The sequence below is a fragment of the Talpa occidentalis genome, unplaced genomic scaffold (assembly GCF_014898055.3).
Source record: "Talpa occidentalis isolate TD23 unplaced genomic scaffold, MPIMG_talOcc4v2.1 talOcc4.16, whole genome shotgun sequence".
NCBI lineage: Eukaryota > Metazoa > Chordata > Mammalia > Eulipotyphla > Talpidae > Talpa > Talpa occidentalis.
Genome location: NW_023601653.1, coordinates 75,720,040 through 75,734,065, shown reverse-complemented (window position 1 = coordinate 75,734,065; position 14,026 = coordinate 75,720,040). Strand labels below are relative to the sequence as shown.

Genomic DNA, 14,026 nt, shown 5'->3' with positions numbered 1-14,026 from the left:
GAGCGGTCCTTGCTGCAGAAACACTGGTCAGGGACCCAAGGCATGTTGGCCATTTTGGTTCTTATCTCTGACACAGAATTTGAAGGCACCTCTGTAACCGAAAGTGCATTAGTCAGCAGACTTTCTTCCTAGGAACATCCCCAAAACATCCCTTCCTATAAGCCTGCTTCAAAGTTCTGTTTAGATAAGCCAGGCCGCCGAGTGGCGGGGAGAGTTTCTTAGATGGCCCTGCTGACGTGTTAATATGCTGCGTGGAGGAGAAACTCACCCAGCTTGGCTCTGCTTCATACTCTCGACGTACAATTCGTGTTTCGTTGTTTTGTTTCTCTTTCCTTTTTTTCTATTTTTAAATATAATTCTCCCTGCAACCCCTCAAATAACCACCCACCTATTCTACGAGCTAGAGATTGAGCGTGCTGGTAACCAGCCATGAGTCAGTGACAGCCTTTTACTCTTGTTGTAAATGGAAACATAAACCCTGTTCCTGCCCATTTCGTAGGCTGTGTCTCCAGCCCTTTCCTCCACAGCCAAGGAATGTTCAGGGCTTCTGAGTCAGCAGTCAGCTGCCATGGGGCAAAGCATGCCGGGTATTGTCAGCGGACGGGACTGGCCCCCATGCCATGGAAATCCGCACCACGTCCTCTTCCTCTTCCCTCCTCAGACGCCTCACTTCCCTTGTTCCTTCCTTCTACACCTTGGCTGTTCAGTCCCTGGAATTTCTGGCACCTTCTGACCAAGGTTCCTGGTTCCTGTGATTATAAATGTTGATTTTCCAGGATCTTAGGGTGTATGGCGCCCAGGGGTGGTTCAGGAGAGGCCAGGAAGGGCTGGTCTTGGGAATTGAGGGAAACGCATTCGTGTTGCCTCAAATGTAGCAGAATGCTGGGTGAGTTCCCTCCTCAGAGGAGACACCCTAGCCCAGCAGGCGAGGGAGCTGGGCAGGAGGCACCCTAGAGCTGCTCACTGCTGCGGCCATTGGGCTTGCAAAGCTGGAAAAGTGAGGCACCCCACGGGAATTCATCGTGCGTCGTCTTACCTTGAGTGCCTGTTGCATTGTTCCGGGAACCCGCTTACCTCCACTATCTGTTGTCATTAGTGACCTGCAGGTTGAGGTCTCCCTGACTGGGCACTCAGACTCGCCTCTCACCTCTCGGAAGCAGGCGGCTGGCGCAGCAGCTGAAACCTGTGCATTCGAGGAAGTGTTTTACCTCCACGGGAGGATTGGGGGCTGGTTATTATCAGGTGTCCCTCTGTGGTGGGGTTTGATTTGAAATGCTCTGTGCTGTGAGCCCCACTGTGGCGGTGAGTTATTTGTTTCAAGCAGAGTGGGCTGCAGCTACTAAGGGGGGGTCAGCTCACACAGCAGAACCCTTTGGAGCTAACTGCCCCGACTCTTTGCGGGAGGGGTGAGCACGTGGTAGGTGTGGCAGCGGGGACGGCCTGTAGGAGCACATGCTGCAGGATCATCCACTAGTTGGTTTCCCAGGAACATAGGGTGCCAAGCACTCCAAATCCTGGCAAGAAGTGGAAGGTGGCTGCTGTTTGGGGAAAAAAAATCTTTTTCTTTCTTGACTCCAGGCAGAGATCAAACCTGGTGTATGCAAAGTTCTGACTGTGGTGACGTACAAGTTGACTGAACACGGGTGGGGTATGCAGGGCCGACTGCACAGAGAAGAGGGGCAGAGCTAACAACCTGGGGCCTTTGCTTCTAATCGTGGCTGTTACCTGGCGCCCTTTGCGCTGACCTTGGAGAAACATAGCCTGTTTTTGCTGCCCCTGCAAGCCATCCTTTGACTAGCTACTGTTTCTCAGATAAGTCTTGTCTTATAAGAAAAACAAGGGGGGTCTTTCCTGGAACTTTCCATTTCTCATGCAGCTTTCTGCTACCTAGAGTAAACTTATTTAGGGCAAACTGAGAGTTTGTTCCAGTTAAACCCATTTCTTGCTGGATTCTTGCCGTGTGGGTCTGGGGATAATCCGTGTTTTTAGTGGTATAGTGTTTATAGGCAGGGCCAGGGGAGGTTGAGTAAGAAATACAAAGCAGGTGCTCAAAAAATAACGTGATCTTGTTTAACACCCTCTTGGTAAAATGTTGATGAGGGGAAAAATAGATTCCTGACCAGAACGCCCATCAGTGTGGCGTGTGCGTGTTCTCCCCGTGTCTGGGGGGTTTCTGGGCGCTCTGCTTCCTTCCCACATCCCAGGGCTGTGCACACGAGGCCCGTTACTGCTCCTGCACAGCCCCAGTCTGCCGGAGGGCGTGGGTCCTGTCCACGGTGGGCTCCCCCTCTCGTCCCGAGCTCTTGGAGTAGGCTCCGGCCTCCGGCAGCCCTCAGCTGGAGTAAGCAGGTTGGAGGATGACTGCTTAATATTGGAAGCCTTTTGCATCTTTCTTTAGCACTTTGGTGATGCTTGTGTAGCCAGAAATACGCTGTGGGAACTCAGCTCTTGCTGGTATCCGTGGTAAAATTGGTTTTGTCGTGTTATTTCCCTGGAAGTCAGTTTCCAAGGATCTGTTGTCGGTGGTAAGCGGGGGCTTGCTGTATTGCAGATGAGACACCGGGTGTTTGGGGTAAAGAGTGACCGTCTTTGACTCGACCTCAGTGTACTTGGAAGAACATTGTGTCTGTCGACAGAGAAAGCGTTTGGGGAAAATGGTCGTTCCTTATATTCAGTCATTACTTTCATGAGACTTCAGACACATCTTGAGTTGATTTGGTTTAACCTCCCAGTAGTATGCTGAGGTGTGGCAGAAGCAGAAGGTGTTTCACACACCAGAAGGGATTCTGTTGCTCAGTGACTTACCCAGCGTGAGAGCATCAGGCAGAACATGGGCCTCTTCCATGGCACCTGAGAGTTTATTTTCTCAGCACATCAGTGTGGTAACTCCCACTACCCTGGGTTCACTTGCTCCCACACCCCTTCTTACACAGCAGATCAGCAGCTCCCCTTTCATTTCCCCTTGCCCTGTGACACCGTGTCTGCCACGCTAGGGTTAATTTGTGACAGACCATCCTGGCGCGCTCCAGGAGCTGTGACTGCCAGGACTTCCTCAGCGCTCCCCTCACAGAACTCCAAACTGGGGAGCTGTAGAGATCATCTAGCCTCACCTCCTTGTCCTACACAAGGGAAAATTGAAGCTACTGAGGCAGAGTGAGGCACAGGGTCGCGCAACCAGTGCCTGACACGTGTGGGCTCAAAGCCAAGTTAGTGCTTGTCTCTTACCCTTCTCTGCTTCTCAGTTCTCCTGGGGCTTCGTCTGGTGTCTGGCCCTTTGCCTCCTCCCTCTAAGCAGCGAGGAGCAAGAAAACGCAGAATAGAGACGATGGCACAGCCAGGGGGTGAGCGGATAAAGGACCGCACAGGGGCTGCTCCCGTCTCGGAGCTGTCCAGCAGACGGAGGGTGGAGGGGCGTAGGGTCTGGCCAAGTGCACGGTACGGGCGTCATCATTGCTGTTACCTGGATTTGGGAGCCAAAGGGAGCGGCTGTGAGACCTCCCGCCCTGCCATGCGCTGCTGTGTGCAGGGGCAGCCCATTTTCAGACCTTAAGCCCTTGCTGACCTTGAGAGTTCTGAACTTGGTGGCTTGGCGTCCCTTCGGTTCTCTGCAGCCCTCACACCTCCGCATTTCACAGGGCTGTGGCGTCTTTCTCTGCCAGCCCCTGTGGGTTGCTGAGCCTCATGCTCTTCTCTTCCCGTGGACTCCCCTGTGGGACCTGCTTTCATAGGCTCAGCCACCACTTCTCTGCTGGCCACTCCCACATCTGGGGCTGAGTCCCCAGTTGTTCCCCTAAGCCCGAGGCCTGCCTCATGAGCATCCCAGACAGTGCAAATGGGACGGTTCCATCCCCCCTCACAGATGAAGTTTTGGTTCCAACTGTTGTCTTGTTCTCCATTCACTCAGGGGCCTGAGCTGCAAACCTGGGGCTTGTGACTCACTCTTGCCTGCCCCTCACAAGCCTCCCTGTTTTCTGCCTGTTCCTTGTCTTGCCCCTTCTCTGCCTGGCTACCACTCCCCATGGTTCATCTTGCAGAAGAACTCCGCCTTACTGCGGTCCAGCAGACGCCTCTCTGTCCCCCATGTCCCTGTGCCTCTCCCTCTCAGGTCACTTAGTCTAGTGCATTTAGCATTCTGTTCACGAGTCTAACAGCCTGTCCTACACTCACAGATAAGATCCTTGAAAGCAGACTCTGTCTTACTCATCTTACCACCTCCAGGAAAGCGGGTGGCGTATTGAAGACAGGCAGTGCCCGGGCATTGAATGGGTGACGCCAGCACCGAGGAACTCCACTCTGGAAAGGAATTACAGCTGTTGAAAACTGATAGACTTAAGTTTGGATTTGCTGACCATTCTTTCCTCTTTCTCTTTCTTAGATTAATGTGACAGTGTCAGGCGGATCAACAGCTGTCCCAGTGCCTCCTTTGCCTGGGAGGTCGCTGAGCAGAGGGAAGCATGGAGGAGAGTAAGGCCGAGACGACCAATCACGCTCATGTCCTCTTCGACCGGTTTGTGCAGGCCACCACCTGCAAGGGGACCCTCAAGGCCTTCCAAGAGCTCTGCGACCACCTGGAACTGAAACCTAAAGATTACCGCTCCTTCTATCACAAGCTCAAGTCCAAGTTGAACTATTGGAAAGCTAAAGCTCTCTGGGCAAAGTTGGACAAACGGGGCAGCCACAAAGACTACAAAAAGGGAAAAGCGTGCACAAACACCAAGGTAAGGGTTTGACACCCACCCCCCCCCCCCCGCAGGCCTTGTGGCCAGTGAAAAGGAAGTAGACCCAGGAAAAAGGAGGCAGACAGGGTGAGGACGAGGCAGAGTCCAGCCCCAGCCTGGTATGGAAAGTCAAGCGTGTGCCTAGTGGAAACGTGTGGATCCGGATCCAGTTGCTCTGCTCATTTGATGGACCGTCACGCATGTGCAGTGTGTCCCATGTGCCAGACCCAACTCAGGTGGATCTCATGTGTCACATAGTGAACAATCAGGGTTTCGCCTATTTAGGAACAGCCCTGAAGTCCAGTTGTAGAGGAGGTTTTTTATTTGGCCAAGACTATTTTGAATCTCACCTTAAGAGAACGCAGGTCATTTAGCAAATATTCCAGCCCTGTTCCCATCCTGTCTGAACGTGGCTTTGCGGTGCTTGACGAATCATCTTCACCGGGTCATCATCCCACACTTACTAACCGCTAAGGTATAGATAGTGCTTGCCAACTTGGCTCTCCACCACAGGCCTCAGACTGCTCTCCACCCTGTTCCAAAGGTCTGTTTTTGATAAGAAGGGTGGTGTGAACCAAAGTATTGCTAGAGTTTCTTTTCTCTCTCTCTCTCTCTCTCTCTTTTTCCTTCCTTTTTTATTTTCTTACATCATTACTCATTTTTGTACTATATTTGATTTTTCTCCTCAGATACAGTCCCCATAATTCTCCCACCACCGCAGAGAGTTTCCATGAAACAGATAAGCGTGGGCAAAGGCCTGGGGTGTGCTCCCCTGCACCAGGGGAGATGTGAGGACATGGGGTAGGAGCAGAACATTGCCTGCCTTCTTCCCATGGAAGATCACCTCTGTGAGAAGTTTGGGAAAAGCAGGGAAATGAAGTTGCAGCTGATTTTATGACTATAATATTAAGGCTCTTTCATGAGTTCTGATTTGCCCAGTCAGTGCATATCTACAGATATTCCTAGTGGGGTTTGCATTTGGGTAGCTATTCATCAGCAAAATTCAAGAAATTCTTTGCTAGTGTATAGATCTTCAAGATCATTTCCCAGGACTTTGCATCCAAAGTTGGTGATTTTAGAACTCTGTTTATCATACAAAACTTTGACTCTTGAAAGTCAAAGTTGCCTCCAAGTAGTCATTTGAGAAGACCCACTGCAGGCCTCTCAAGCTTGCCTGGCTTGTGTATTTACTAAACTGTGTCTCCTTAGAAAGAAATCTGCTTGACTTAGAAGCCTTCCAAAAGGCCTCTCCTACTGACCAAAGATGAGGTATGATTTTCAAATCATTGTTGACATGATAACCCATGTCAACATGTCATGATCTGCATGCCTTACCAGGCACCCAGGGTGAACATGTGCTTGGTTCAGGCCCAGCCCTCACAATTCAGAGTCTTTTTTTAATCCATAACAATCACTAGCTTTTCTCTCAAGTCATCACAGGTGTCCTACCATCACCCAGATGGGTTTAAAGGTTTCTTGGTGGTAGGAAGAATAGCCCTATTTAGGAATCTCGGGATGATGTTTGTGAGATTTTGAAACATTTAAAGAAATGTGAGTTTCCTCAAGAGGTGCTGCCTTTGCCTTGAAAGCCACTGTGTTTTTCAGTGTCTCATCATCGGAGCTGGCCCCTGTGGTCTCCGCACAGCCATTGATTTATCCTTATTGGGAGCCAAGGTGGTCGTCATTGAGAAGCGAGATGCCTTCTCCCGAAACAATGTCTTGCATCTCTGGCCATTCACCATTCATGATCTGCGAGGTCTGGGTGCCAAGAAGTTCTATGGCAAGTTCTGTGCCGGAGCCATTGACCATATCAGTAAGTAAAACCAGCTCTCGTCTTGAACCCACCCCTCCCCCTACCTTCTTGTTCAGAAGAAAGAGACAGGCAGATTATCTGAGGAAGTTACACTCTGATATCAGTAGTATCTACTATATATTAAAGAAACTCTGCTGGAATCAAAATCATTTCTGTAGCTACAAGTGGGTCTCCAGTGAAGTGAGTGTTGCTTAAGGATTCCTAACTTAGGTCTTGGATTCTAACTGAGCTCTTGCAGTGAGTGGAATAGGCCTCGGGGCCAGGCTAGGGAAGAGACTGCCAACTTGGTCGTTGACCCAGTGGTGGTTGAGCCCAGTGAGAAAGCACAGGCTCACTGTAACGTGATAGACAACTCTATTAAAGGCAGAACAAAATGCTATGGGGCACACTTCTAGGAAAACCACACTTAGAGAAGAACTAGATTTCTAGTTTGGTCATGAGAGGCAAGTCAGTAAATAATGGAATTCCTCTGTTTAGGTGGTTCTTGAGAGGCCTTCCGCCAGGACACACTTGCTGCACTCTTGTCCTCTCCAGGCTAATCTTGGGCCTGTGTTTTCGCAAGCTCCTATAGAGTTAATGCAAACAGTGGTTTTGTTTGCATGACTGCTAAGTGGCCTAACCAAAAAGCAATTCAGTGTAGACTGTGTCTGTATTATGAAGCTGAAGCCTTGTTTATTGATCATCATTAATAATTCCAGTGAAACCTTTCCAAGGAACTTTCCCCTGAGCTCCCCCAGATATGCCCTGTAAATACATTTCCACTGCAGAAACTTGTGCTGTTCGAAGCTGTTGTGCTAATTTATCAAACATTGGCTGATAGCTGCCACATTCCACTGGCAGAAGAAGGGCTCTGCCCAGCTGCCAGCCTGTAATATGTAAAGCATCCTAGAACCCATGGCCTGCAGATATAAAGTATGTGCTAGCATGGGATTTAGTGAGTCCTTGGGTGTGTGACTCAGAAAGGTAGTGATTATGGTGGTGAGCTGGGGAAAAAAGCTGCGGTGACTTAGAGGATTTGCATGCACTCCAGCAATTTAGTCTTGGGCTGCAGGTAAGATTGGTTTTAAGAGAAGACCAAAGGTCAGTAATTCAGTCATTTGTCTGCCTAATATGTGGCATGATTGGTTTTAGAGCTGCTAGATCAGGGACTAGATTTTCATCTCAGTGTGCTTGGGGTGCTGCCAGGTTGGGCACCTGATGGGTACTCCCTGGACAGCAAATTAATAAATAAATCTCATTATGATAATGAGCAAGTTTTTTCAATCACTTGGAGTTTTAGTTTCTAAAAGACACAAGGTTGGTTAGTTTCTGAAAGACACAGGTTGGTTAGTTTCTAAAAGAAACTAAGGTTGGATTGAGATTTCCCTGTTTCTCCCTATAAGAATGTGTGAAGATCAGTGAGGTAGCAGGATAAAGGAGAGCTTCTGTGGGATCTCAGCAAGCAGTCAGCCCTGCTTAGCACACCAGAAGGCACACCCCTGGTGCCTGTCTTCCGCAGGCTGTGTCAGTGCCATGTCCTAGCAGGATGCGGATCCGGGTAAATAATGGTGGTCCTGGCTGAATCTGGGTAAGATGGACAGGAGAATCCTATTGTCTCAAAGCTTTTGGTTGTTTTGAATACCTAACCCAAGAGGTAGAAGTGGCCTTGTATGTCTCTAGAATATCTCTTCCACCAAATTGTGTTTTCCTTTAAAAAAGAAAACAAGAAATTCTAGGTTGTACTTGGAAATGTCTCCTCTCCAGGAGGCTTTGAGAATCTGGTCAACTCTGTGTAGCTGGCCGGGTGGGAAGCTGAGCATTGCCTGCCAACTCGTGCCAGCGTGTCAGAGCCCTCACTGGTATGGTCCTTGTGTTCCCCAGGTATCCGTCAGCTTCAATTAATACTTTTGAAAGTAGCCTTGATCCTAGGCATCGAAATCCATGTCAACGTAGAATTCCAAGGACTTGTACAGCCTCCCGAGGACCAGGAAAATGAACGTGAGTTGGGTTACACGTGAGTTGAAGGAGGGGCAAAAGGGCATGGAACGGTTGAGAAGAGATGAGGTGCAGGGAGAAAACTAGAGGAACCAACCTATAGTGGTGGGGAACGTTCCTTTGTGAGTTGCCTTCAAGGCTTCTTTCTTTCTGTGGCTTGTACCACATTCTTTTTGACTTGGCCTTGTGCGCTATGCCTGCTTGAGTATGTAGCGAGGTCTCAGATATCTGAATGTGGCTAGGGTAATGACCTTCATTTTCACTTTGTTTCCCAGGGATAGGTTGGCGGGCACTGGTGCACCCCAAGACCCACCCTGTGTCAGAATATGAATTTGAAGTGATCATTGGAGGGGATGGCCGTCGGAACACCTTGGAAGGTATACTCACCTCTGCTCTTTCGCCTGGTTCATAGCAGAGTGAAAAGTGGCCCTCGCCCAAGCTGGGATGTGTCTGTCTTCGCTCTCTGTGTCCCCGCTCCTAAGAATCTGCTAGTATGTGTTCTGCCGACTCTAACTCAATGGCAGGCCCTCTCCCGCCTGGCCAACTGGGACTCCAGTTACGTCCTACACAGCACCCTTGTTAGGACACTAGGAGACAAGCTCTACTTTGAGGTTAGCACTGCAAGATTAAATCTAAACATCCATGAACAGGATGGAATCCCTAGTGCTGAGTAATCGTCTGGTTAGTCAGATTTCAAATTGTTAGTGCACGAGGAGCCCTACCTGCCTCCCTTCCTGAATTGTTCTTAGGTAAGTAGGTAGAGAAGAGCTACCCTAAAATCTTCCCATTCATTCCTACTCCCACATTCCCTTCTGTCTTCATCAACACCCCCTCTTGCCTGAAGTGATCTTCCTTCTGGCCAACTCTTGCCACCTCTGAACATTTCTTTCCTTCCAGGATTTCGTCGCAAAGAATTTCGTGGCAAACTGGCCATTGCTATCACAGCGAATTTTATTAACCGAAATACAACAGCAGAAGCCAAAGTGGAAGAGATCAGTGGTGTGGCTTTTATATTCAACCAAAAATTTTTCCAGGAACTAAGGGAAGCCACAGGTTGGTGTAGATGCCCCTAAAGCAATGAGGAAGAAATTTAAATAACCTCTTGATTTTTCTCTTGGAGGGCCTGGTAGGGTGGGAGGCATTTGGGATTATTGTGTATCGTCCACCCCTCTACTTTTCTCTTTGCTCCCATATTTTGTCCTTGGCATAATGCTTCCCAGGCAGCTTATCTCTGCCTCTGGTGTTCCTTGTTCTCGCCGCGGTGACTGGGACGCTCTGGATTGGGTTATTTTCTTATTTGCTCTGAAGTGTCATTTCTGCCTTCTTCTAATCCTCATCATCCCCTTCCTTTACGCTCTGGCCTTATGGGGGTGCTTGGTGCACTGCGCTGTTGGCTGGTAGTCCTCCGGTTTACTCAGCACCTGACTCTAGGCCCCGAGGCCGTAGTCTCCCTGAGCCCCACTGTGGGCTCACAGGTAGCCGCGTGCTGGGTAGGAATCAGGTGGTGGTATGATAGCTTTTGAACAAATGTGCAGGAAATTCCAATGCTCCATTTTCTACAATGTGATTTCTTTCCATTACATCTTTTTTTTTCTAGATGAGTAGAATTAAAAAGTCAGTACTTCACTCTCGGTTTCCAGCATCTAGTTGTCTCTCCTGTTCTTCGCTCAGCTTCCTTGAGTGAACTGGCCGAGGTTTTAGCTTGAGAACTAACCCGAATCCTCTTGCTAGAAGTTAGTCTTATCATCCGCAGATGTCTGCCTACTGCTGATCACCATTAGGGTGACTTGCGTGTCGACTGATCGTAGAGCAGTGCAAGGGGAAACAAAGCTCTCCTTTTCATCAACTGAATGCAGAAAGTGAGAATCTGGGCTCTGACATCTTTTTTATTTTCTTTTTCTCTACATGGAGTTGTACAACCCCAGTCTCTTTGGACCCACATACAGGATTTCTGGCTGCCCTAATGTCCCTTCATCTCAGCTAACTTACATACTCAAGTTTCTTTTCTGGTTGCAGGTATTGATTTGGAGAACATTGTCTACTACAAAGACGACACGCACTATTTCGTGATGACGGCCAAAAAGCAGAGTCTACTAGACAAAGGGGTGATACTCCATGTGAGCAATGGATTTCTTCCAGACCTCTCTCTTGTGCTGTACAGGTTAATGTGATCACCAGGAGAAAGATCGCTATTATCTGATCAGTTCTTCCTGCAAAGGAATGAAAATGAGCACCTAACACCTCTCCTGAGAGCATACTCTAATGTTATTTAACTTAAAAAAAAAATTATTATTGAGAATTTCTAATGTATACAGAAGTGGAAAGAATTATACAAGCCCTCGTGTGCCTGTTACCTAGTTTTAACAATTATGAACACATGGCCAGTATCGTTTCAGCTCCCCAACCCCCTCCCCACTCCTGCCTTTGGATTGTTTCAAAGCAAGTTGCAGATACCATTTCATGCGTAAATACTCAGTTTAGTCTTAGGGATGGTAGTTTGTGGTTATTGTGAATTCCATGTATGCCCTGTTATTGGCTGGATAATGGGTCCTCTTTTGGGAGGGTGTGATGCAGGGAAGGGGGTTGGACTAAGAAGTGATTATTGGTGTTTATGGGAACCTGACGGTGGTTCTGATTTTATTGCAGATTTGGCTCACATAGGTGGGGGTGTGGGAGCACTCTGCCTCAGGGTATGCTTAGACCCCCCCTTATGAGCTAACAGTAAGGGCTTCCTGTCCTTAGCCTGGTCCAACTCAGTCCTTGTGACTAACCATGTGACTTTCCCTGAGATAATGATCTGCAATATGGAATCAGACTCATAGTGTGGACGGCTCTGAAAGGAAGGGCTCCTGACAGCGGGTTTCTCAAGTCCTACTGAGCCTGAATATGAGAATTACTGTCCCCATGTGACAAGAAGCCTAGTAGGAGGCGCCAGATGTGCTGACTCAGGCCAATAACAGTTCCCACCAGCCACGCTTAACTGACTCAGGGTGTCCTTTGTCTCTGCAGATGCTGATGAATCAAGTCCCTTTAGCCTGAATTACACTGTTGCCTTATCTGGGAGTGGTGTGGGGGGCAGGCTGATGGGCACGTGGCGAGGCCCAGCCTCCTTTGCACCCCCATACCTTGTATGATTCTCAGTCTCGTGGTCCTTTATATGGAGAAACGGTACAAAGCAATTTGCTCAGCCCTTTCTGCCAAAAGCACAAGCAAGAGATATCTGATTGGATGCTTGATAAAATTGATTTGTTAATGATCTGGGGCTGTTATGTTGCTCTCAAAAAGAATAGCAAATGAATTAGCTGGCTTGTCTTAGCATTAAGTTAAGGCTCTAAGCTACCATCTTAGAATTATGGTTACCAATTAAAATTAAGGAGGAACACTCTAGGCTTCAAGACCTGATTTACTTTTCTTTATGTATTGATGGATTTGAGGAGAGCAGGGCCTGCCGTCTGTGTATGCCACTAGGTACTGACCCCACTGTGGCCACTTAGTGCTGAGCAAACGCTGTGTCCAGGACCAGCTTGAGTGTTTGTGTTTTGGCTTTTAACATCTTGTAGTGGTAGCTGGAAGTACCATCAGAGGCTCTTGAAACTTTAGGCCCCACTTCAGGAGAATAAAAACTTGGCTCCATTTGCCAGGAACCTCCGAAACAGAGAAGTTTCTAGTCCTTCTTGTGGAGAGCCCTTTTTCTCTCATCATTGTTTGTCTTTGTTGGTGGGTTTCTGTGAAGCCTTTCAGAATCTTATGTATTATTTTGAAAACCTTTGATCCACTTTTAGTATATTTTTCCCAGCCTCCTGGACTATCCTTGTTCCCACCTCCATGTCTTTCTGGCACAGAAGCTTTTGGGACCTTGCTATGGGTTTGCTGCCGTAAACAGGGTTGAGTGCCTTCATGCTGTCCCAGTTGTCCAAAGCTATTTGCCACCCAGAAACTAGTGATTGCCAATAATAACGCAAACTGTAAAATGCCTTTCAGATTACAAAATGCCATCGCGTAAATTATTTTATCTGATATTCAGAACTACTCTGCGAGCTGGATTAGACAGGATTGAAGTAGTGACTTACTCCACGTAAGTGAGAAGTCAGGACTGCTCATCTGTGAAGGAGACCTGCTCTTGGGGTGTGAGGAAATGTTAGGGGAAGGGAGTGGCTGGAACCAGGCTCTCTTGGCGTGTGTGGTGTGGCTCCGGCCGGTGAGGCCTGTGTCTGGACCTGGGCGTTTCCATCTCAAGCCTCCTCTCTCTCTGGAGACAGGACTATGCCGACACAGAGCTCTTGCTCTCCCGAGAGAATGTGGACCAGGAGGCTCTGCTGAACTATGCCAGGGAGGCGGCCGACTTCTCCACTCAGCAGCAGCTGCCGTCCCTGGATTTTGCCATCAATCACTACGGGCAGCCCGACGTGGCCATGTTCGACTTCACATGTATGTACGCCTCCGAGAACGCAGCCCTGGTGCGGGAGCAGAATGGACATCAGCTGTTGGTGGCACTGGTTGGGGACAGCCTCCTAGAGGTGAGTATTGTGGAGTCAAGCAGTCTGGGTTGTGGGGTGAACATCTTCCATGTTGTACAGCATCCACGCACCCCGCCACAGAGTCACATTCCGAAGTGGGGGAGACGAGGCTCCAGCCGGGACCCCAGCCTTGCTAAGTAGGCGGGCAGAGGTGCACCGCTGACTTACCTCTCCACCAGTTTGAAGCAGAGAAGCCCCGTGTCTGAACACTTGCCAAGAACAACTCTCAACAGCAAACTCTTTCCTTGTTCCTTAGTTTAGTTTCCCTCTTTTGAAAGGTAATTGAACTATTTGCTTTCTTTCCCCTGTGTAGCCTTTTTGGCCAATGGGAACAGGAATCGCTCGGGGCTTTCTCGCTGCCATGGATTCTGCCTGGATGGTCCGAAGCTGGTCTCTAGGGACAAGCCCCTTGGAAGTCTTGGCCGAGAGGTAACCCGGGCGTCCTTTCTGGGAGAATATGGGGAATAGTGACAAAGTTGTTACTTGTGTGGCAGACTGCAGGTTCGTTCTTCCTTCTTAATTAAAAATATTTTCGGAATTAAGACAGGAAAGGCCAGATACTTATTGTTAAGGTCATAAGGTCACAGAATAAGTATCTGGCCTTTCCTGTCTTAATGAAATTTGTCTGAATCTCTCTGTACCACTGAAGCTTGACACCTGATTCCTCTCTGACAGGTATAGATACATGTAAATAGCAAATTAAGTCCTCTTTTCCTTCAACTAGAAAGACCTCTACTACTGACATCAGCATAGTGGCTGAGGTACACTAACAGAAGAAATCCAAAGTGATTTGAATGCACAGAAACCACTAAAGCTGCTTGTAAACATTTCTCAAATTCCCAAATGTTAGATATTTTGAAATAGATCATCGCAAATGAATTGCACATCCGAGGATTTGCTGGCTGATGAAGAGCAAATGCCTCGGCCAGAAGAACTAGAGAAACAAAGTTTCCTTGATAAAAGTGGTGGTTGATAGTGTAAGTCTGCTACTTGAGAGACCCTGG

At 48.5% G+C, this 14,026-nt stretch overlaps 1 protein-coding gene across 8 annotated transcripts in view; it reads left to right on the top strand.

Moving 5' to 3' along the window:
• MICAL3 (microtubule associated monooxygenase, calponin and LIM domain containing 3) overlaps positions 1 to 14,026 on the top strand; it is a 166,107-nt gene that overhangs the window by 60,447 nt on the left and 91,634 nt on the right. For all 8 annotated transcript variants that reach the window (XM_037514636.2, XM_054696587.1, XM_037514637.2 and 5 more), the window contains exons 2-9: positions 4,376 to 4,718; positions 6,324 to 6,531; positions 8,392 to 8,508; positions 8,781 to 8,882; positions 9,403 to 9,558; positions 10,522 to 10,622; positions 12,765 to 13,022; positions 13,336 to 13,451. In XM_037514636.2, the coding sequence (XP_037370533.1) occupies positions 4,455 to 4,718; positions 6,324 to 6,531; positions 8,392 to 8,508; positions 8,781 to 8,882; positions 9,403 to 9,558; positions 10,522 to 10,622; positions 12,765 to 13,022; positions 13,336 to 13,451 (1,322 nt within the window). In that variant the 5' untranslated portion in view covers positions 4,376 to 4,454. The remainder of the gene's footprint in view (positions 1 to 4,375; positions 4,719 to 6,323; positions 6,532 to 8,391; positions 8,509 to 8,780; positions 8,883 to 9,402; positions 9,559 to 10,521; positions 10,623 to 12,764; positions 13,023 to 13,335; positions 13,452 to 14,026) is intronic.